Here is a 22,372-nt window from a genome sequence, read left to right as displayed (position 1 = left end):
AGTCTCTGGCAAAACAGTTAGATGCTGCTCAATCTGCATTAGACCAGCTGCTAACAAGAAGAGCAAAGGCTCAGATTTTTTGCCAGACATAGGCTATATGAATCAGGTAACTAACCTGGTCGCCTCCTTGCACGTCTTGCTAGGGAGAAAGTCGAATTGAATGTGATTCCCTCACTTACAGATGGTAAAGGCACTAAATATTTCAAATCCACAGACATAAATAATGTTATGAGAACATTTTATCAAAACCTGTGTAGTTCTGAATTTATTTCCTCTGATGACTCCTGGAGAAAATTCCTTGACAATATCAAATTTTCATCTCTCTCAGAGATGAAAAAGCAAGATCTATCACAAAGGAAGAGGTTTTAGAATCTGTACACACTCTTAAAGGGGTGAACGCCCCAGACCCAGATGGTTTTGACCCAGAATATTTCAAGAGGCTGAGTGAGATTATTGCGGGTCTCCTCACGGATATGTACATAGACTCCTTTGAGAAGGGAGATCTCCCTCCCACCTAAGGTTTTGCCAACATCTCTGTCATCCTAAAGCAAGGTAAACCATCTGAAAAATGCACCTTTTATAGACCAATAAGCCTTATTACAGTTGAAGGCAAGGTGCTTTTGAAACTTCTTGCAAGGAGATTTCATAAACTCCGACCAGAAAGATTTTGTTCATGGCCAGTACTCAGCCAGAAATGTAAGGAAGCTCTTGAACATTATTCAGCATACTAATCACACAAAGCAGAAGGCCCTTACTATATGCCTAGACTCCAAGAGTCCTTCAACAAGGTTGAATGGGGTTTTCTATGCAATGTTCTGGAGACATTTGGGTTGGGGAGAGACTTCCATAAATGGATATGTGCCATATATCACTCATCTACAGCTAGTGTTATAACCTCTTTTCCCTGGTGTTACAATCATTAGCTGAAACTGTTAAGCTTGGCCCAGAAATAAAAGGAGTGAAAGTCGGAAAATCGATAAACAAAATCGCTATACATGGATGATATTCTTTTATTTTTATCCTCCCCAAATGTCTCAGTTCCCACCACTTTAACAGTCATCAATGACTACGTCCACCCTCTGCACCTGCGGGTGTGATAGATGATTTATTTGATTTGATATCCAGCTATGAAAATTCAGAACTTCTTATTCTGGGTTAATGAACATTAACTGGTTAACTAACACTTCTGATAATCTAAAAAATCTCACGCAGTTTATTTCTTCCCCTACTCCGCCATATCCAAAAAATGTAGAAAAGGCCACAATTCTCGATATTATTTTAACCAATAGACCTCAAAATTATAAATCTAGTCGTGTTTTTCCTCTCAACTTCAGTGACCACTGCCCGACAGCATGCATCTGTGACACAAAATTACAAAGATCCAAACCACTTTAGACACTTTTCTGAACAAGCATTTTTGTTTGATTTGTACTTCAGTGATATTGGGTTTACCATGGCGATTCCTGATCCACACTTGGCCCTACACTAATTTATGAAAACATTTAATTCCATTGCAGACAAGTATGCGCCTTTTAAGAAAAGCAGAAACAGTCCTTGGTTTTGTTCGGACATTGCTGAAATGTTACATGAAAGGGATGCTGCCTGGCGTAAAAGTATGAACAACTAAATCATCCTCTCATTGGCAATATTTTCATCAACGTCAGCGTCTCACTGTTATTGGGAATGCCAAATCATCATTTTATGTCTGTTCACTATCTGAAATTAAAGGAAACCCAGCAAACTTCTGGACAGTTAAATCATTATCACATAATGCTTCTTTATCCTTACCCAATAAAATTGTAAATGGTGTGATTTGCATGAAAAAACTTATGGAAGCTAAATTTCATCCCAGTATATACATCAGTAAAAAAAGGATCTAAAGAGATCTAGAGAGAAGTCAGTGTATAGAAAAGGCATTCTCAAAGTTCATCTGGCATGGCAAGAAACCTAGGCAGAAAATGAAAATCCTGCAATTACCGACCAAAAGTGGTAGTCTTGCCATGCTAAACCTAATCTTATATAACTAAAATGTAACCCAATTTTTTATAGCAGCATATGAGCCTGGAATAATATAGTTAGATATCTTGGCAGAAAGAATCTAAAATCTATGTCAACTCCTATATCTAAAATATTATATTATTCCATATTCTCTTCTGGTACACAAAGGGGATTCACGTTGTTGGTGATCTATTCAATGACAACGTGTTACTCTCCTTCCAGCAACTACAAGATCACTATGAGCTTCTCAAAGAACATTTTTTCATTTTTTTGCAAATAAGGTATTTTATGAATTTGCCAGTACTCACATCCCCAGATAATCCTCCATTTAATGCTGCTGAGAATTTAATTCCTAGCCAAAAAATCTGAAGCACTTCATTTCATCATTCTACTCGCTATTAATTTCATCTGACATGTCCGGTATAAGTACTTTCTCTCACAAATGGGAAAGAGTTCTGGGTGTAGAATACATTGAGGATGACTAGGATGGGGTCATACATTTGATTAAATCATCCTTTTCCTGTAACTGATTAAGGGAGATACAGTATAAGATTGTCCATAGGTTACATGTCATCCCTTTGATTCTGAACAAAACAAATTGTACCATCTCTCCTTTGTGTGCCAAATGTCACACCAATCTGGGCACTCATTATTATTGTGTTTGGAAGTGCAGACTTAATTCAAGGTTCTGGACCTTTATTTCATGTGAACTTAGTGGAATCTTTGGGGTTAAAATCGAGAAAGACCCTGGGCTCTTTCTCCTAGGTTTGCCCTCTAGAGAGCTAAAACTTCCTTTATCATTTTACAAATGTCTTGACAAACTGCTACTTATTGGAAGAAAACATATTTTACTTAATTGGATCAAAACCACCCCACCTGCTGTGACCCCCTGGTATAAAGAGATTTTCAATATAGATGCCACATGAAACAATACATGCTGTGCTAATGGGCAAGAATGATTTGTTTTTAAAAGTGTAGTCGCCACTTGTAGATTATCTTCCTGTTGATATTTCATGCATACTTAAAAGGGGTCACCACTCTTTGAAATGGAAAGTCCCCAGTACAATCCAGATATCAGACACTGTAGACTAAAAGCTATAGAATCTTGCGCTTGATGAATGGCAAGACGGAGAACTGGAGATATCTCCCACCCCTCACCCCCTTATTTCTTCATATTTTATCTCTTTCTTCTGTAACTACATTTATAATTGTTATTTTTATTTTATTTTATTCTTTTCTCTCTTTCTGTATGTGTTGGTTGGTTGTTTGGTTGGCGGTAAGTGTTCCATTTGTTATATTCCTGCACCTTGTATTGTCAATTCATAATCAATAAAATTTACTTTAAAAAAAGAACAAACTTAAACAGATACACTGGCTGATATCATCAGTTATGTGTCCTTGGATGGGGCTCAGGGCTACAGACTGCGACCAAAATGATCAAATATGCGACCATTATTTGAGAGTGTGCAAATTAAATTTCACATGGTCACATTTGTGCGAGTGCATGATGATCGTTAGGTTGTTTTGGTGCCCCCTCTGGCACTTGGCGCCCTACGCATAGCATGTGATGCGAGTGTACGTAATGGTGGCACTGCATGGGATTCACATTCTCCAACACTGAGGACACAGAATTTTACAAAACAATCCATTTAGCTGTTACCGTGTTTCGAAAATGAAGCAGTCTATAGCTGATTATTGTAGAAACAATATGAGGAGAGAGAGGAGGAGGCTGATGGGGAGAGAGAGACAACAAGAGGTTCCAACCTCAACCACAGGTACAACTTTCAACCACAATGGCTAATGTAGTACCCATGGTTGCGGTACAAGGGGAAAGCTATACTGTGTGTGTATTGTAGGCAATGTGGATCGTCCATTGCAGGCAAAAAAAGCGACCAACTGGGAAAGTTGGTAGCTCCAGTGCTACCAATGGAAAAGTTGGTCTGGAGCCCTGGGGTTGTTCCAGGTCTTTCAACATCAGACATCCTCACCCAGATGACCCTGCCAGGGTTGATCAAGGCCTGGCCTGGATCCCAGTAGCTCTCACATCCATGGCTCACTCCCCTTGATCCACAACCATCTGGAGGATCTTTTTGCTTTCTACAAGGGTCTTCTGATGGCCCTGCCCTCGTCTGCCCCCATCACTCCCAGCAGACTGAGAACTTAACTAAACTTTTGAGTCAGTGTCTCAGTCATTTGAAATTTAAACAGTGAGCACAAGCGGTTCAGTTTCCAGGCTTATCAGTAACCCTCTCCGTGGGTTTAACAATGTCAAGACAAATGTGACACCTTTGAAAACGTATTCAAAGCTCCACTCTGTGATATTTTATATATGAATACTGAATCTGAGTTCTACCTGGAATGTGAAACGGTGGCTAGGTATGCTGAAACCTCAGAGAAATACCATGCAACTCTCTGCTCTACAAAGATGTTAACCTCTTTTAGCTCACTGTTTTAGTTTCCTCGTCCACACAGTCTGTAGGGTTCTCACAGAGGTCACAGAGAGAAGTTTGCACACAAACAGTAACATGGCTAGTGGAGCTGACAGCAAGTCAGTTTTCATATAACAATTAATCCATGAGGTGGGTAGTATTTAGACAGGCGTAAAAACTGAAATTAATACCACAGGGTGCTAACTATGTCTCACCATTTTAATTTTCTTTCTTCCCATACAAACATTTCCAAACATTAATCTGATAATCAAAGTGATCATGTAAAGGAAAATGGAAAAACTCTGGACCATATTAAACAAAACCAGTGGTGGAAAGTAAACAAAAAAAGTGACAAATATGTTACTGTCCTGTGTGGCTCAATCAATGAGGCACATTTTCACTGTGACCTGACAATTGTGAATGTCCAGATTAATTTTTTGTTCAGTGGTAGTAGATGTATTCAGGTCCTTTACTTATGCAAAAAATACCTATACAACAAAGGTAACATACTCAAGTTTCAAGTTTATTTTATTTGTAGAGCACTCTAAAAATCAAACCAGTTTTGCACCAAAGTGTCTCACAAAGACAGACATATGTATACACATAAAAGCATAAGGACATATATGCACATAACAGATGTTGAAAATAAAGCAAGATTAAAATACAAATAAGTTTAAACACAATTTAAAACCCAATAGATCAGATAGAAATAAAAAAAAAAGATTAAACACAATTAAAAGCCAGAGAATAAAAATGGGTCTTAAGTTGCATCTTAAAAGCTTCAACAGACTCAGCCTGTCTAATGGCCTTTGGCAGGCATCTGGTGCTGCTGCGGTAAGGGGTGAGAAGTTCTGAGATATATGAAGGGGCAAGACCATGGAGAGATTTATAAACAATTAGAAGAATTTTGAAGCTTATCCTGAAATGAACGGGGAGCCAGTGTAAGGATGCAAGGATAGGGTTGATGTGGTCTCGTTTCTTGGACCTTGTTAATAACTGGGCAGCAGCGTTTTGGATTAGTTGTAAACGGGAAATGGTAGCTTGAGAGATACCTCAGCAGAGGGAGTTATAGTAATCCAGCCTGGATGATATTAGTCCATGAATGACCCTTTCTAGGTAAGAGGATGAGAGGAAATGCCTAATTTTGGAGATTGTTCTGAGTTGGAAGAAGCTGGACCTGACAATGGAATTTACCTCCCTGTTGAAATTTAGATTGCAATCAAATATAACACTCAGGTTTTTAGCATGTGGTCTAATGTAGGTGGAAAGGTGATTGAGGTTCTGGGCAGTAACAGTGGGGGGCCAAAGAGTATGATCTTTGTCTTGTCCTCATTTAACTGAAGGAAGTTTTGAGCTAACTAGTGTTTGATGTCTTGGAGACAGTTTTGTAATTGGGTTACATTGGCATGATTTTGGGAATTGAGGGGAAGGTAGATCTGAGTATCATCAGCATAGCGGTCAAAAGATATATTATGAGTCTGGATGATTCTTCCCAATGGGAGCATGTAAAGACAGAAAAGAAGTGAACCTGAAAGTGAGCCCTGTGGAACCCCACATGAAATACTTGCAGGTGTGAAAGATGAGCTGCCAATGGAAACAGTGATTCATATGTTTTAAATGTAAGAGTTGAACCAATTAAGGGCGGTTCCAGAAATGCCGATGTTTTAAGTGATCCAGGAGCAATTGTGTGGTTGACAGTGTCAAAAGCTGCACTGAGATCTAGAAGAGTAAAGATAGAGCATTTAATAGCATCCGCAGCACAGATAAGGTCTTTTTTTTTTACTGAGAGCTGTCTCTGTGCTGGGGTGTTGGCGGAAGCCTGACTGGAATTTCTCAAAAATTGTTTTGGTTTAAAAAGGACAGAATCTGATTAAAAACAACTTTTTCTAAAACCTTAGATGAGAAAGAAAACTTAGAAATTGGCCTAAAATTATTTGGAATAGCCAAGACCAGGCTTCTTAAAGAGTGGCTGAATTATGGCATGTTTAAAACAAGAAGGGACTGTGCCTGTGGCTAGATCACTGTTAAAAAATCATCAGTATGCTAGGACCAACTGTTGCAAATGACTGTTAGGAGCTTTGTTGGAATTATATCAAGCTGACAGCTAGTGGGTTTCATGCCTGCAATTATGTGACTAAGGAGGGTAAAGAGAGTGGGTGGAAATGATTAAAAGCAGGAGGGTCCTCAATAGCCAATGAGAAATCTTTGATACGAAGATTCTTTGATACAAGGGTACAAAATATTTGACCTAATGATGTCAATTTTGTTTTGAAAGAAATCTTTAAACAGCTCACAGCTGATTTGAGAGGAATTTGTAGTGGAGCAAGCAGAGGGGTTAACCACAGAGTTTATGGTGCTAAACAGGATCCTGGAGCTATGACTGCTCTTTGTGAGTTATTTTGCTTTTGAATCTTTAACAGAGGATTGGTACTTGATTAGAAGCTCCTTTTACATTTCATAGGAAACATGCACATACTCCATTACCAAGCAAAAGTCCTGCATTCAAAATCTTACTTACTATACTATTATCAGCTAAATTTACTTAAAAGTATCAAAAGTTAAAGTACTTGTTCCTATTGGTGCATCTATGTGTAAGTAGAATTTTAATCTGTATATACAGTTCAACCTAGAGGTCAGGACCCCTCCCAAGGGTCACAAGAGAAATATCAGTTCTTGTGAGATGATTAATGAGGTAGGAAAGAAGAAAAAGCTACATATACAAACACACTACTACACTTTCACTACACAAATATATATTTTTTTAATTTGTATATATTTTTTAAGCTTTTTTGTAATCTTTGCTTTTTGTGGAATATTGGATAATTTTACCTCTTTGGCGTTATAATAAATGAAACTAAGAAATTTAGAGGGGAAATCACACAAACAGAAAGTACAATATTTTCCTCAGAAATGTAGTTGAAAAGACATATAAAGTAGCATAAAATTATTCATACAGTAAGTATTCAATTAAAGTACTAGTACCTCAAAGTTATACTTAGGTATGGTAGTTGAGCAAAGGTACTTTTTCTTAAATAAAGAATTTGAATACATCTTCCACCACTGCAGAAAATGTTAGCTTTATCTTGATATTCACAATTGTCAGGTCACACTCAGTGCCTCAGTGATTGAGGGACCCAGGAGAGTAACATATCTGTCAATGGCTCTGTTCAAGGCTTTTGTTGGACCCAAGGGAGTTGAAATGAGCTGTCTCTCATGGTAAGGAAGAGCTCTGCCGTTGCATGATCAGCACTATGCTGTCTTTTGAAGGACGTGGAGGTTGAAAATATAGTTTTTGCTGGCAATCAATACTGTGTTTCACATAGAGGGCAAAAAGTCTGTCACAGACTCATCAATAACATGTCAGTTTTAAGCAGTTACTTTTTAGTGTCCTTTAATATGATAGAGATTGAAAAGGAGGTTTTGCTGGCTAGAAAACAAACACGAAGTTTCCAATGTTAACAATTTTTCCACTAAACCACCGCTACCACAGTGCAATTGAAGGGACTGTTCATGTTCAGCGGGCCCCTCAGAGACCTCAGTCCTTTGTGCAGCTCTGATAGTTACACACTTGGGGCCTTAACATTATTAAGAAACATAAACTCTCCCCAGTCAGCTTGTGAAAGTCTTTCGTGTCCTGTGAAACGAAGTGTATGTAGGTTATTCCTCTGAACTGTGAATAATTCTGCGGGTGTGATGGCGAGTATGCAGTCAGACAAATCATATACTCTGGCCTCTAATATGCTACAGAACCATGCATAATGAATGGAGGAGAGAAAGGGATGGATTTGGGAGTGATCTTAGTCCTTCCACGTCCACACTACTAGTGAGTGTGTTCCAGTGTGTGTAGGATTTTGCATGCTGCCAATGTCGCGTCTGCAGGAGACTATCCCTCTTTGTTTTTCTCAATTTCTCACTAGCTCCCTTACTTTTTTCCTCTCTGACAATCATTTCCTCTAATACAATTCCTCTCTCTTTAATATGATTCTCTCCTCTCTCTCTCTCTCTCTCTCTCTCTCTCTCTCTCTCTTTCTCTCTCTCCCTCTCTCTCTCTCTCTCTCTCTCTCTCTGTATTTATTTATATATTTTTTTGTCTGGCAGACTCACTCTTCATTAATCTAATGCAGTTTGCACACATCCATTCAACTCACTGCAGTCTTCAATTCAGCAGTCCTGTAGTGTAAAACTGTCGGGGTCTTTTCAGCCAGCCAAACTGTCACTCACCATGATCCCACAAAAGAAAAGTCTGCAGTTCCCCTGTTACTTAACATGAAAAGAAAAAAACTTCAAAATGTTTCTTCCTCCATCTTCTCGCCAGGGTGTCCGGTGTGTCTTGCTGACTCTCGCCTTTGCTCCTTTTTCTACCTTTTACCCTATCACCTGCTCTCTCTCACCGAGTTAATGAAGGGGAAAGTGAGGTCGCAATCTTAACATGATTTGTTTTCTTCTTCGTGGCCGTTAAACAGCTAACAGCACACTAAAATGTCCTCCCAAATCTCTTACTGTAGATTAACTTTCATCTACACTTGCAGAATTAAGCTTTTGCAAAAGTTTAACCAGCGGGAAGTAATGTTGCCACAAGGTGGTTTAGGATGGCTGAGTAGAGCTTTTTAAAATGCAGACAAATCGAAAAATCAGACCTCTGAGCATCAGGGAGCCATTACGCAGTTGTATGGCTCCTCCAATAGGTCTAGCCCATGTGATGAAGTGAATAAATATACAAGGACCAATTATTGATTATCACATTTTACCCAGCTCTGATGGCTTTTATGTTCTATTTGACTTTCTGAAATGTCCTTGATGTGAAAATAAGCAGACGAGTCATTATAGTCTCCTGATTAGATTTTAGTCTGAGCTGTATGTGTGTAACTACTGTACGTCCATGTTGAACATCGCTTTGGATTATTAGTAACCAAATCCAGTATGCGACACACGTTGCTGCATCTTGCAGTCCAGTACAAATTGTAAAATGCAGGCCTCTAAATCACAACAGTGGCCTTTAATTTATTGCTGTGTGAGCACTCAGTGATGCACCGTTTGAACTGATGAGACGGAAACACACAGGGGCTGTTTTATAGCCTCCTACTTCATTTACTGCATCAGATTTTGTCCTTTTTTAGGCAGCTGAAATGTAAATGATTAGTGCTAATATTTAATATTATGCAAATTGAAAAATCCAAAATGCACTCTGCTGAAGTGGATTCAGATTACTTGTCCTACATGAACAGTATAGCGCAACCTCAAGTATACAAAAGTTTTATTAGGATTTGATAGGGAATATATATTTTTACATTTGTCCTATTTGTCCACATTTCTGTATTCATTTTCAGTTATTTTACTTGTTTTTCCCCCTCTCATTATGTATTGTAAGTCAGGGAATAAGGCCGCCTAGAGTTATGGTCTCTCTGGTGGTCAAAAAAATATACTGTTTATTATCTCATATTTATTCATGTTTATTTATTTTTCATAAAGTATTGAGAGTGTGCTGCTTTCTGGCCTACACTTGGAGTGTTTGTTGTTGATTATTTATGAGTCGTCTTTTGCACTTTGTAAGGTGTTTGTATGGGCCTCTATACGCTTTATTCAGTGTTAGCATGTGTTGTGCTAAAATGAATAACAGAGGTCAAAATAAAAGTATAATCAAGATTCAAAATTCACAAATTGTCTAAATTGTCACTCTAAATAAAGTGTAAATATTTGCTGGTGTTCTTAGACTTCTTTGACTGTAAACAGAATACTTCTGGGTTTTAGATAGTTGGTTGGTAAAAATTAAGCTAACTTAGGTTTTTGGAAATTTGGATAGCAATTTTCACTATTATCTGAAATTTTAAATACATAACAATTAATCCATTAATCAAGAAAATACACAGTAGATTAATTGATCATTTTTAGTTGTAGCTCAGTTATGTGCTCATTCGATATATGTAGTGAAATGCAGGGTGACATATTCCTCAAGCTGTGCTAAAAAGGCTAATGTGGAGTAATAATTCGAGTAAGACTAACAATAAGAATTAGAAAAAGAAATATAATGGATGAAAATTCACAGATAAAAATATAAACATATGTAATATAAGTGTTAAAATGCTTATGTATATGTTGGTCTGGTGTGTAGGTGGGCTGTGCAGTTTTACAAATATATAAGTATACAAAAATGTAACGTCATACAGCGATACAGCATGTCACACACTATACAGTAAAATTTTGTACAAGCTCCAAATGTGCAGGGCGGTGCAAACACTTCTCCATGATGAATTTGTGGCTACAGCGATGTCTAAAGGACTACATGATATGCATTTTTTATTGCTCATGTTGTGCAAGAGAATAGATAGATTTGTGGATCTAAACAGAGGAGCATGGAACCACAATTTGTCCTGCAGCAAATCTGTTTTGAATGTAACTCTTACAACACCATAGCTCTACTACACAGCTGATATCTCTGAAGAGTGGGCAGTACAATGAAAGCATAGAAGGAGACTAGGAATAGGAGAAGCGTAGGAGAGAAGCTCCCACAATAACCACCAGTATTCACACGGATTCGCCATGGAGATTCATTCTCTGTGTGCCAAATATAATAAATGTGTAGCACGTTCTCATATAGACAGAGTAACGAGTTTATTATCATCTTGACGGAAAGTACAAGGTCAAATGAATGCATTAACAGGCCACAGGACAAGATGTTCAACAGACAGTATGCTTTATTTGCTGAAGTGGTTCTGCACTGTTGCATCTCTCTCTCCCTCTCTCTCAGCTGACGTATTTACCTCCGCCGTGGGGGGACTGCAAGGCCACGGCGATGGACTCAGACTTCTTCAGCACTTACAGCATCACGGCCTGCCGGATAGACTGTGAGACCCGATACCTGGTGGAGAACTGCAACTGTAGGATGGTCCATATGCCTGGTGAGAGATATCCCTACATGCATTTATAAAGATGTAGAGCGTTCAAGTGTCTGTTCTTTGGGTCCCGTCGGAAGCTCTTTCATTTGCGATTGTAGTGACAAAAACAATTCTTATGGAACAAACAGTTTTTTGCCATCGAGTGCAGAAAATCAGATATTTTCACACTCCAGTGGATTGGAAAACTCAACTATTTTCACTTTGTGTTTGTGCAGTGATTACAGCTGGCATTTGCTGTCTACCTCGTACATTTAATCACTGTGTGGCATCTCAGACAGCAAATTGAAAGGGAATTTGGCACGGAGGAAACATTTTGATCTGGCCTCCGTTAACCTACGCTTGCGTGTCTGATAATTGTTAACGTCTCTCTCCTCAATCAGGGTCACTTTCAGCTCTGTGTTTGCATTTAGATAGCCAGACAATCTGTCCGTGTGATAATCAGGATTAGCAGCTATGTTACAGTGATTGTGCAGCTGATTAATATGAGTCTACAGAGAACTCCCGAGTTCTGCCCTGTGGATTGTGCTCTGCTCCTATTCATCTCTCCTATCTTCCCAGGGCGATTTTTAAAGACTATAAGCCAAAATGTTGTGAATAATTGCAGCTAGGAAATCCTTTCTTCTTCATCTGGGAGGTGTCTTTATCCTGTGCTGTCCTAATAGAAGCAGAGGGATGGTTAAGCTGCCAAGGAGAGAAAGATGGAGAGGGTGACAGAGACAAAGGTGACAGACTGAAAGTAGTGATGAGAGGCAGCGAAAGCACAAAAGTTAATGAAATCAATTAAGAGATGAGATAAACTTTGGGACAAATATCCAGTCTCGATAAGGACGGTAATGACAGGCTGAGACAAAATTAATTATAAGCGCAGATCTCCTTATCTTTTGTGTTTCCTATCCTTCCCTTGCTCCTTCGTTTTGTTCAGAACATTGTGTTTTTCTGTCTGTCCTTAGGAGATGCCCCATACTGCACCCCGGAGCAGTACAAGGAGTGTGCAGATCCTGCCTTGGGTAAGGAGATAACCCAGTATGGTGCGCATGCGTGTGTGTACATACTGTTCTCTGTGTATGTCCTACTGTTCAGGGCCCCTGATCCAAGCTGATAACAGATAATAGTGTTCCTTCAGCCTGATGGTGGCTATTCTCAAATACTAAATCTTAGATCTGGCACTGAGGCTCTGCTTTTTTCATACTCCTCTGTCTCTCCATCAACTGATACCTTTCAGGTCTTTCATGTCTGTTGCTTGTTTTCTTATTGACTTGTAATCTCTTGCTCTTTCATGACACCGTCTCACGTGTTGGCCTCTGGCTGCCGCTTTCTCTCTGACTCTGTCAGCATGTGTCTTATATCTTTTGTATTTCTTATAAGGGTTTCTGGGGTCTCTCCTCGCGGCATCCTTTCACAACACTCAAGTTTCCTTTGATGCCTCCTTTCACTATGCAGCAGTTTGTTTGTCATCCTGGGGTGACGATAAATCTACCTGTCCCCGTGTCTTCTCTCTTTCAATCTCTCTGTCCTCCTTCTCTCTCTCTCTCTCTCTCTTTCTGTCTACTTTATTTATCAGACTTTCTTGTCGAGAGAGACAACGACTACTGTGTGTGCGAGACACCATGCAACTTGACACGCTATGGTAAAGAGATGTCCTTTGTCAAGATACCCAGCAAAGCATCTGCAAAGTACCTCGCAAAGAAATTCAACAAGACAGAGCAGTACATAGCGTAAGTATCATTTTTTTTGTGTCATTCATCCAAGAAGGAGCTTGGATCTTTCATTAGAGCTTTACTTCTTATTACAACCGGTCTTCTACTGCTGGCTGCTAAGCTGAAGCTCTTCAAAATCAAACTTGTCAGTATCTGTCATTTCAGAAATTGTGATTAAAGATCCAATCCAGAAATGTTTTAAGGCACATAAAAATTCTGCTCTGAGTAATAATATGTGTCTGATATGGTTTTTCACAAAAAAGTTAAATTAACTGGTAAAAAAAAAAAAAAAAAAGATCTTAAAAGCTTTTCTACCCCTCCATTATTGTAAAATCAAAAATGCATGAATATGCAAATATTTTTAGTTTTAAAAGTTTAACTGCTGGACACAAGATGTCTTCTACTTCACTGAAAAGTCCATTCTAAGTGTATGTGCACCACTATTATTGTACCACCATTTGCTTCAAGACTAGTTGTGATATCACAAAATCATGCTTGTACCTACACAGATGACCACAGAGAAGCTTCCCCCCCTTCAGCAGATAAATGTAAAAACAGCCAAAATCATTCAAGTGAAGTAAAAAATAAGCAAAACACATTTGAGTTTGAGTGTTTTCTTGTCCTCTTCTGCTTTTTTTGATTTCCTACATTTCCCAAAATGCCTTTCAACAACTTCCAGGGAAAAAGTATAAATAGTAACCAGGCGTGAAAAAAACCCATTTGCAGTTGAAATGTAACATGTCGTAAATCTGCGATAATGGATTTCTCATGTATCATTGTTTAGCCGTATGGCGCTTAATGAGTCTCAAATGTTGCTTGTGTGGAACTAAGACGAAACCATGTTGTTTACCATTGTTCTAAGTGGATTAAACCCATAAAGCTGCACTGGAAATCTCTTGATGCAAGATCACAACATCTATGTCAGATACCAGTGGGAACAAGAAGAAAATACTACAGCACAGCAAGTTAAATTGCCTACACTTTTTTTTTTCTGAGTAACATAATGTCTTTGTTTTTTGGTTCATTTTTCATTTAAGCAACTTTCTTAAAGGCTCACTCTCTCAAACCTGGATTTTCTCATTCAGGTGAGGAAACACAATAAGGAGCCTTCATCAGAGCTTAACTTGATTAATCAGCCAAGTATTGAGTGTTTCTTTGCCAAATCTACTGAAAAGATCAAAAGTAGTGCAAGGAAATGAGGAGAGGGTGCAATAACAGTTGAATCTTATATCTATCATTCCCGGCAGAGCTGTTGAGAAAGAGATAATTACACCATATGTAGTAGAGTGCTAAAAATCCGTTCACTTCTCCCTTCAGAAAGTTTTAATTCCCTCTGGATAGATGTGAGTCCATCCACTCCATTTTTTGACTGGCCATATTTCCAAGTGATGTCAGTCTGATGAGTATTAGCTCGGAGTGTTCTGGTATCTGTGCTGCACAGTGCTTAGTGGCGTGAAACTAAAGTCTTTGACAGGACTTGGACAGTCTTTCTGCTGGGGAGAGAGAGACACACATGGGCACACAGCTACATCAGCTCTGTGACAGCAGCTCTGATCAGATGTATAGCAGGTTATCTTGCTAAGGAATAAGAGCACCTGACAATGAGGAATCATCATTCAAGCTGCAGGTTGACTCTTCACACAGGTCAGGAGAAAACATCCAAGAATATCAGTAATAAGATAAAAAAAACCACCCAGATCAGCGATACCGAACCAGGGGTACTTGTACCTTAGGGGTTACAGTTGCCAGGGTGTGCATGGAAAGATTTGAACAAGTAGAAACTGCAATTTAATTTTAAAAAGTTCACATATTGATTCAGCTGTAACACCTGAACATTACTGCGTTGCGATTGAGTATGCATGAAAACTAGTTAGCAAGTCTATTCAAAATAGTTAAAAGTATTGGATGAATGGTTGGAATATATAAATAAAAAAGGCTCACTACAACAGCACATTCCAAAAATATTAAGAGTGCCATTTATTAATGGTGCAACACCCATAACCTATAACAATAATCTCCCACTCCACCCCTGTTTTGGAGCAAAATCTTAAATGACATAGTCAGTTAAGTCCTGTCTTAAAACAACAGTCAGCTGCCCAAATGAACATTGAAATAGGTTTTTTTTTTACCATAATTATTCCTCCTGTTCATACTGGCCATTAGAAGATTAGGATTCATAATGCATTTACAATGTAAGTGATGAGGCCCAAAATCTACAGTCCTCCTTCTCTGCGAAAATGTATTTAAAAGTTTATTTGAAGCTAATATGAAGATTCAGTCGTCCAAATGAGTCAAATCAAGTAGATATCTTTCAACATTACTGCCTTTTTAATGCCAAAGTCTCTCTTTTTCTTACTATACTTCCAACTTCCAGTTCAACAGGGAAACATAAAGAGGGAATTTGATGCTAAAATGACTGTAAATGTGGCAGATATCCACTTGATATGACTAACTCAGACTGCTGAAGCCTCATTTAAGCTTCAGGTTAACTTTTAAATGCATTTTTGCACAAAATGACTGTGTGGACACACTGTGGACTTTGGCCCCCATCACTTACATTAAAAGCACATTTGAAGGGGATCCTTTAACAGCCAGTATGAACAGGAGGAATGATTACAGCGAGGAAAACCTCTTTCACTGTTCATTTGGGAACCTGACTGTTGTTTTAAGACAGACTTGAAAAATTGTGAACCTATCATTTAAAATAGCTGTAGCTCCTGAACTACAGTGACTATATGCATAAAAAGCAAAAAAGGTCTCTGGCCAGAAAGGAAACTCCCTAAGTTTCTTGTTAAAGAGGTTATACAGAATCAGCAGAAGGTCTTTGAAGTCAGTAGAAATTTAAAGATTTGGTCCACATGAAATAAAAATGTTATTTTTCCAGTCTGACTTACTGCCTGAGGCTCGGACTATGAAGGCCAGGGGAGGTATGAGGCTGTAAACAAACTATCAGTGAACACCTGCCTCAAATTTGAAGATGATAGCACACAGTATGACAATACCACAGTGTTGTTTTCATAAAAGGGTCCGGGCAGGTATCCAAAAAGGACATGTGGAGACAATAGCACAAGGGTTGTGACACAGTGCGGAGTTAAACATTATGTCACCCCAGCTAGTCTTATTATATAGAATGTCTAAATAACTATCATCTGGGAACAGTGAATAATGAACATAATCATTACATATTGTGCAGCTCATACTACAAAACAGAAAATAATGTAACTCTAATAAATAAGACACATCAATCAACTGTCAGAATGTATGAGAGACACTGACTACTAGGAGACGTATCAAGATAATTTACAGGATTGAGATTAGAGAAAAATACAGTATATATCCTATAAGCTTCTATATAAGTTTGGCCATAGCAATAGCAATAAATAATGGTTGAAATATCCAGCTCCTGCAACTCCAAGTGGTAGTATGTACATATATATATACCTAGTTCAGATGTCTAAACAAACACATTTGTAACATGACAGGTGGTGTCATTGTCGGGGTACTTGAGCTCATCAGCACAGTGTGTCCGATGCTGCCTTGTCAGGAGAGGAGTAAAGTGTATGACGACTGTTTTTCATGGTGTTTACATCAGATTTTTAATGTGCGTTTAATAAAGTCAGTGTATTCAAACTGCAGGAGCTGGAAGTTTATCTTCGACATGAAACAAGCAGATGCTGTGTGTTCGTCTTGTATTAATACACATCTCCATTTCTACATTACCATACACAGCTGTAATTTGAATTTAGTCGTTTCAACTCTCAGCCCACGGCTTCACCAGAGTTTCTTTCAAGACTGACAGTTCGTCACTTGTCTTGACTGAAATTTAAGTAATAAAACAGTTCACAACAAAGACGAATTACAAAGTTGAGTCGTGGTTTTGATCTCAACTCCAGTGGGGTGTGAAGGCTGAGTCGACCCGCAGAGCCGGATATTCAGGAATCAAAATAATAGCCTGCCTTGCCCCGGGCCTTTAAACCGATCCCCTTTCTTTTTTTTTTTTCTGCTGAAGTCACTAGTTTTCGACATGAGCACAGAGTGAAATCAAAATAACTGTCATCATTTCCTTTGTATTCCTCAATGACCAGGCGCACCTAGAGGAAATTAGTTAGACAGCGAGTTATTTGCTCAACTTCACGCATCTGCTGTTATCTGCAGGAAGTGGCAGACTCACCAGTCATCTTCTTTGCCTGCGGTTGTGATAAAAAAAAATGTAAAATGTAAACTGAGACATTTGAATGTATGACTTAAGACTGCGTGCCTCCCTCTCTGTTTACAGTGATAACATTTTGGTTCTGGATATCTACTTTGAAGCTCTGAACTACGAAACCATTGAACAAAAGAAAGCCTACGAATTGGCAGGCCTTCTGGGTAAGGAAACGGCTGTCAAGCCTTTTTTTTCAGGAATAGATAATATGTAGTATGCAACATGACAGATGCTTTTGATCCAAAGTGACAGTGCCACAATTGCGTGCAATTTTAGCATAGGTGTTCAGCTCCCTGAAGACACAAAACTGTCTCTTTAATCTATCTTGGCTTTTCAACTACTGTTTTGCATATATCTGTTTTCAGTTACATTTCTCACCTTTCAGACAAAAATAAAGCTGAACTGTATGTTACGAAGCTGTTTCATATTATACACAGAGATTATTTCCCTGTGTGATTCTTTTTTTTATTTGTCTTTCCAGGTGATATTGGAGGTCAGATGGGCCTCTTCATCGGAGCCAGCATCCTCACCATTCTCGAACTCTTTGACTATCTATATGAGGTACATCAGTATTTCCCATCATCATCAGGAGCATCTCACTTAGATAATACATCCAGTGCAATGCATTGTTTATGTAAATTTGTGCCGCCCCAGTATTATGGAATTATTTGCTCACAAAATCAAGTTTTTCACACGTTAGCATCCGCACAAGGACATGTTTTAGCGAGCGTGAAGAACGCTCTGTCCCTCACAATCCTGCAACCCATCTCTGTGTGACACACACACATCTCAGCAGCAACGCTGAATACATTAACATTTTGGATGTATTATATTTTAGATTAGTCAGGATGTCTCTGTCTGTTCTCATTAGAGTAACTCTCTGTTGCATGCTTTCCCTTCTACCAGCAATGCAGATTTTTTTTATGCCTCTTAGTCCTTGGTTTGAGATTTTTATGTGTGTTTGTGTGTGTGTGTGTGTGCGGGTAATGGACAGGGGAATAGGTAGTAACACAGGCCCACCTGCTCATGTGCAGGATCAATGGGCAAACATATTTATAGATGCATAAAATCAATCTCATTTGATTTTCTGCTTGCCCTGTGTGTGTGGGCTGGAACTCAGGAGAGCCAAAAGACCCATTTTTGGATGCTCTCCAGAAACAAAAAAAAAAAAAGAAAAGAGAATAGTGTTTTGATCCCAAAAGGTCAGTAATGGGTGTCTTCGCCTATTTTCAGGTGATCAAGTACAAGCTGTGCCGATGCGTGAAGAAGAAACACAAAGGCCGCAACAACAACGATCGGGGAGCTGTGCTTAGCCTGGATGATGTGAAACGCCATGTCAGTATGCTCCTGCTAAGTACTCTCACTATGTCAGACTGCACTGCTTTGTCTTCACTGGTCTCAACTGCAGCGGGAATGAAGAGGGACGAAACGATGGTGGTGGGGGGAACAGAGAGAGATGAAGGGAGCAAGGGAGAGAAAGTCTTGAGAGACATGAAGGGAGCGAAAAAGTGATTGGGATGAGAAGGAGAGAAAATTGAGAGAAAAGTAGGAGAGCGGAAAGTGGCTTAAATTTAATCAAAGCTGGGGGGACAGGTCCAGCAGGGACAGGTCTGAATTAGAGCTTTGGAAGATGTGACAGCTCACTTATTTCTAAGTGTAAATGAAGCCAGTTCAACTTTAATTGTACGTCTGAGCCTGGGCAGAGAAAAAGGAAAATGATGTGCCTCTCCTCTGATCTGCTTTCCTGACTTTCTTCTTTTTCCATCCACTCTTATTATTCTCAGCATTTTTTTTTTAAACTCCAGGGTATTTCTTAGGAATCTGTTTTCTCTCTCCTTCTGGCCCAGCCTGTTTTTCTCAGAGCGTGTTTATGACTTTAAGGTTTCCTCAAATACGTTTTATTTTCTTCTGTTTTGTTGTGGGTGTCATGACTCCTCCTCTGCACATTTGTCTTCCCTTTATCTCACTGCCTCCATTCCCACTGATCATTTCTCTCCTCTCCCTTTATCCTCCTTCCTCCTTTTATCTTCTTCCGCTCTCTCTCTCTCATTTCTCTCCCAGGCTCCTTGCGAGAACCTGCGTACACCATCAACATATCCTGGCAACATGCTACCTCATCACCCGGGCCAGGGAAACTTTGAAGACTTCACTTGCTGAGCAGACCCGGGTGAAGCATCAAAGTGCGTGTTATGCAACCAAAGCCAACAATACAACAAGACTATCCAGCATGGTAGTGCGAGGAACTGATACTGGGTCAAATGGAGGCACTTCTTTTCATAGAAACGGAGAAAAGCAAGCAAATCAAATACGACAAAGAACTTTCACCCGAGGCCAAGTGGAGAGTATATCCCAAACATAAAAATATCTCTGTCAAATTTCCGGAGAACATTTCATGCAGCACTCTAAACTCTCTATGTCTGTGTTTTCCTCTGGAATACTGCCGCAAAGGATGCTCATGGAGAAACCTTGCCAACACGGACCTCTCTTTCAAAAGACAGAAAAAAAAATGAAAAAATAATGGAAAATGTACAGTTATCTCATCATAGACAGCCGATCAGAAAAATAGCCCCCATGCCTTTATATAACACAGCAACACATGATGGTTTCATAGAACACCGGGGCTGCTAGAGGGACAAATCTTCATACTGCTTACTTCACTGTACATGTAGCAACATCTGTAAGTGTCGCAGCGCGCCATAAAACAACAGTTGGACTCTGTGTAGTTTGTACGAGAATGTATCTATGTTCACAGTGAGTGTAGTCGGGGTGTGCGAGAAGTTGACGGTTTGTGGTTGTGGTGGTGGCAGAGGTAGTGATAGAGGTGCATCATCTGCCATTTAAAACGTACTGGTGAAGATTTCAGGTCTCATCATGTAAATGCATGCTTGTATTTGTCCAGTGCATGTTTTTCCTTTCATTTCTAATTTTGATTTCTTCATATATATATATATATATATACATATACATATATATATACATATATAAACCAAGTTTGCCTCCACGACATACTACAAAAAGAAGTTGATACATCCCATATGTTTCTGTGTGGGTGGGTGGGTGTGTGTGTGTTCATGGGGGCCGACACCAGTACCTAAGCAGGTACAGTGTGTTTGTTGATTGCGCAAATGGATGAGCTACACCTGATTTAATTTCTCATCTGTTCCTTTTTCATTTTCATTTGTGCCCACTGAGTCAAGGCGTCCTCATTCAGCGTTCATTCAACTTCATTTACTCTTATCTTGACTGCAGGATGAGGTGACAGTTGTTGTTTTGTTTTTTTTTTCTTGAGGAGAGTTGATTGCTGAAATCCTTGGGAGTTTTGTGGGGCTGTTAAAATATTTCTGTATCTGTGTTCTAGTTGCAAAAGTCTTATCAAAGCACAATACCGCCAGTATGTAGAGGTGATGTAAAAGAAAATGTACTATTCTTCTTGATATATTGTCATATTATTAATATCGTGTTGATCCGACTGTTTTATTTTTTTTTTCTTTTTCTTTTTCTTTCATATAAAACATAATCAATATTGCCTGATAATCCTGTCTCCATCTTCCAGATAATAGGCTGGTCTATTTAGTTATCAAAGCATAAATAAAATGTAAATATCATTTTGGAAATTGTTATTCTTTGGAGGTTTTATTCTTATCAGTGAATTTCTGCTCTGAAGCCTTTATTTGTCTATTTGGTTGAATAGATAAACAGAGGCAAAGCAATGTATTTTTCAACTCCAGATACTGTGCAAATGTTCATTTTTTTAATCACAAGTAGCTCCCAGAGATTCTGATTAAGTATTCTGCACTTCATCTTGGGCATTTTGCTATCTCTGTTTTCGTAAATTAACATGTTATCTTGTGTTTTGCTTCATACAACATTTTCTTGGAATTAAAGCAACATTAAGGGAAGGCTTTGGGGGCAGGAGCCTTGTATTAAACTACATGTTGCTTATCTACTTCAGCCATTCATTTGTGCTGCAGTTTTAACAGCTGCAAGCCACAACATTGGTATTTTGGAGCTCCGTACTCTTGAAATGTAATTACATTTTCAGCTGTTGTATGACAAAAGGATGGATGAGAAATATCCTTCACAGCCAATACACATTTTATCAAGATTGCCAGTCAGCCAGCAGCCACACATTCTGGACGGTTACTCTCGTATTCTACTGTACATCTATTGCTGCCAACTGCACACTTATATTAGAAAAGCAGCTTGGTGATGCATGACTGTGAATATTAGAGCCCAGTTATACCCCCTTAAACATGGCCTGCCTCAGAATCATGTTTGCTGCTCGGTCCGCTGCACATCAGTCCACTGTTACCAGACATAAAGGTTACTCCAGGACAAGAAGTTTACTTTTGCCTCATCACTTTTTCATGATTACTTTTCTTTTAGCGGAAAACCAAACATCAACATTGTTCATCAAATGTGAGGGTGCATTCATTTTTTTTATTATTCAGAAGAGGAACCTCAGCTGGTAAGCACGCATTAATATACAAGTGTTGAGGCTCCTGGGATCCAGCTACAGCATCTGATGAAGATTTTCCTGTTTTGAATGTCTGAAACGTGATTTTGCCCCCTGATGGTTTTATTATTTTCTGTTGTACCTGCCAAGAAGACAAATTAATCAAGAATAAAAGATGATGCTCTTCATTTCCTGCTGGCATTTGTGTCTTTGTCTGAGCGACAGTCTGCTACTCAGAAGATTGGAGGAGGGTCAGAGTTTGGAGAATACAGGAGAGCAGCCTGCCAGTGACAGAAATACTGCGGAAGATGCTTTCTGCATCCTGATAAGGCTCCAGGGCAAAGCAAGTGGGGGTTGGGTGGGAGGTGACAATACCAGCGGGAGCTCAGATAAACTGGAAATCTTTCCAAAAATTCTGGATGAGTGAGGACTTCCTGCCATCCTGTGGTGGTAATTGTTCAGTTTTACATGTTGTTAGCAGGTCCAGAAATCCTGGCAACCCTGTTTCTCCTCTCTAAATGAGGTTAAATCATTATCTGCCCTCATTCAGCGCTTGATGAAAAGATCAGAGATGACTTCTCCCTCCTTGCTTTCACCTTGTTGGTTGAAACACAGCCAATCAGTGGACAGACCCTCAGCTAATCACACCAGGCAGCTGGATGTGATTTAGAGTCGTGATCAGAAGGGATTGTTCT

The 22,372-nt window shown here is 39.2% G+C and overlaps 1 protein-coding gene across 5 annotated transcripts in view; it reads left to right on the top strand.

The window, feature by feature from the left end:
• Window positions 1–21,865, top strand: part of asic1b (acid-sensing (proton-gated) ion channel 1b) — a 186,832-nt gene extending 164,967 nt beyond the window's left edge. For 3 of the 5 annotated variants that reach the window (XM_067586772.1, XM_067586775.1, XM_067586769.1), the window contains 8 exons: window positions 11,173–11,323; window positions 11,983–12,042; window positions 12,271–12,327; window positions 12,882–13,035; window positions 17,294–17,385; window positions 17,703–17,782; window positions 18,455–18,556; window positions 19,283–21,865. In XM_067586772.1, the coding sequence (XP_067442873.1) occupies window positions 11,173–11,323; window positions 11,983–12,042; window positions 12,271–12,327; window positions 12,882–13,035; window positions 17,294–17,385; window positions 17,703–17,782; window positions 18,455–18,556; window positions 19,283–19,378 (792 nt within the window). In that variant the 3' untranslated portion in view covers window positions 19,379–21,865. The remainder of the gene's footprint in view (window positions 1–11,172; window positions 11,324–11,982; window positions 12,043–12,270; window positions 12,328–12,881; window positions 13,036–17,293; window positions 17,386–17,702; window positions 17,783–18,454; window positions 18,557–19,282) is intronic. The other 2 variants (XM_067586774.1, XM_067586773.1) reach the window with 1 other exon arrangement.
• Window positions 21,866–22,372: the final 507 nt, after the last annotated feature.

The sequence above is a fragment of the Thunnus thynnus genome, chromosome 4 (assembly GCF_963924715.1).
Source record: "Thunnus thynnus chromosome 4, fThuThy2.1, whole genome shotgun sequence".
NCBI lineage: Eukaryota > Metazoa > Chordata > Actinopteri > Scombriformes > Scombridae > Thunnus > Thunnus thynnus.
This window is presented reverse-complemented; position numbering and strand designations above follow the sequence as displayed.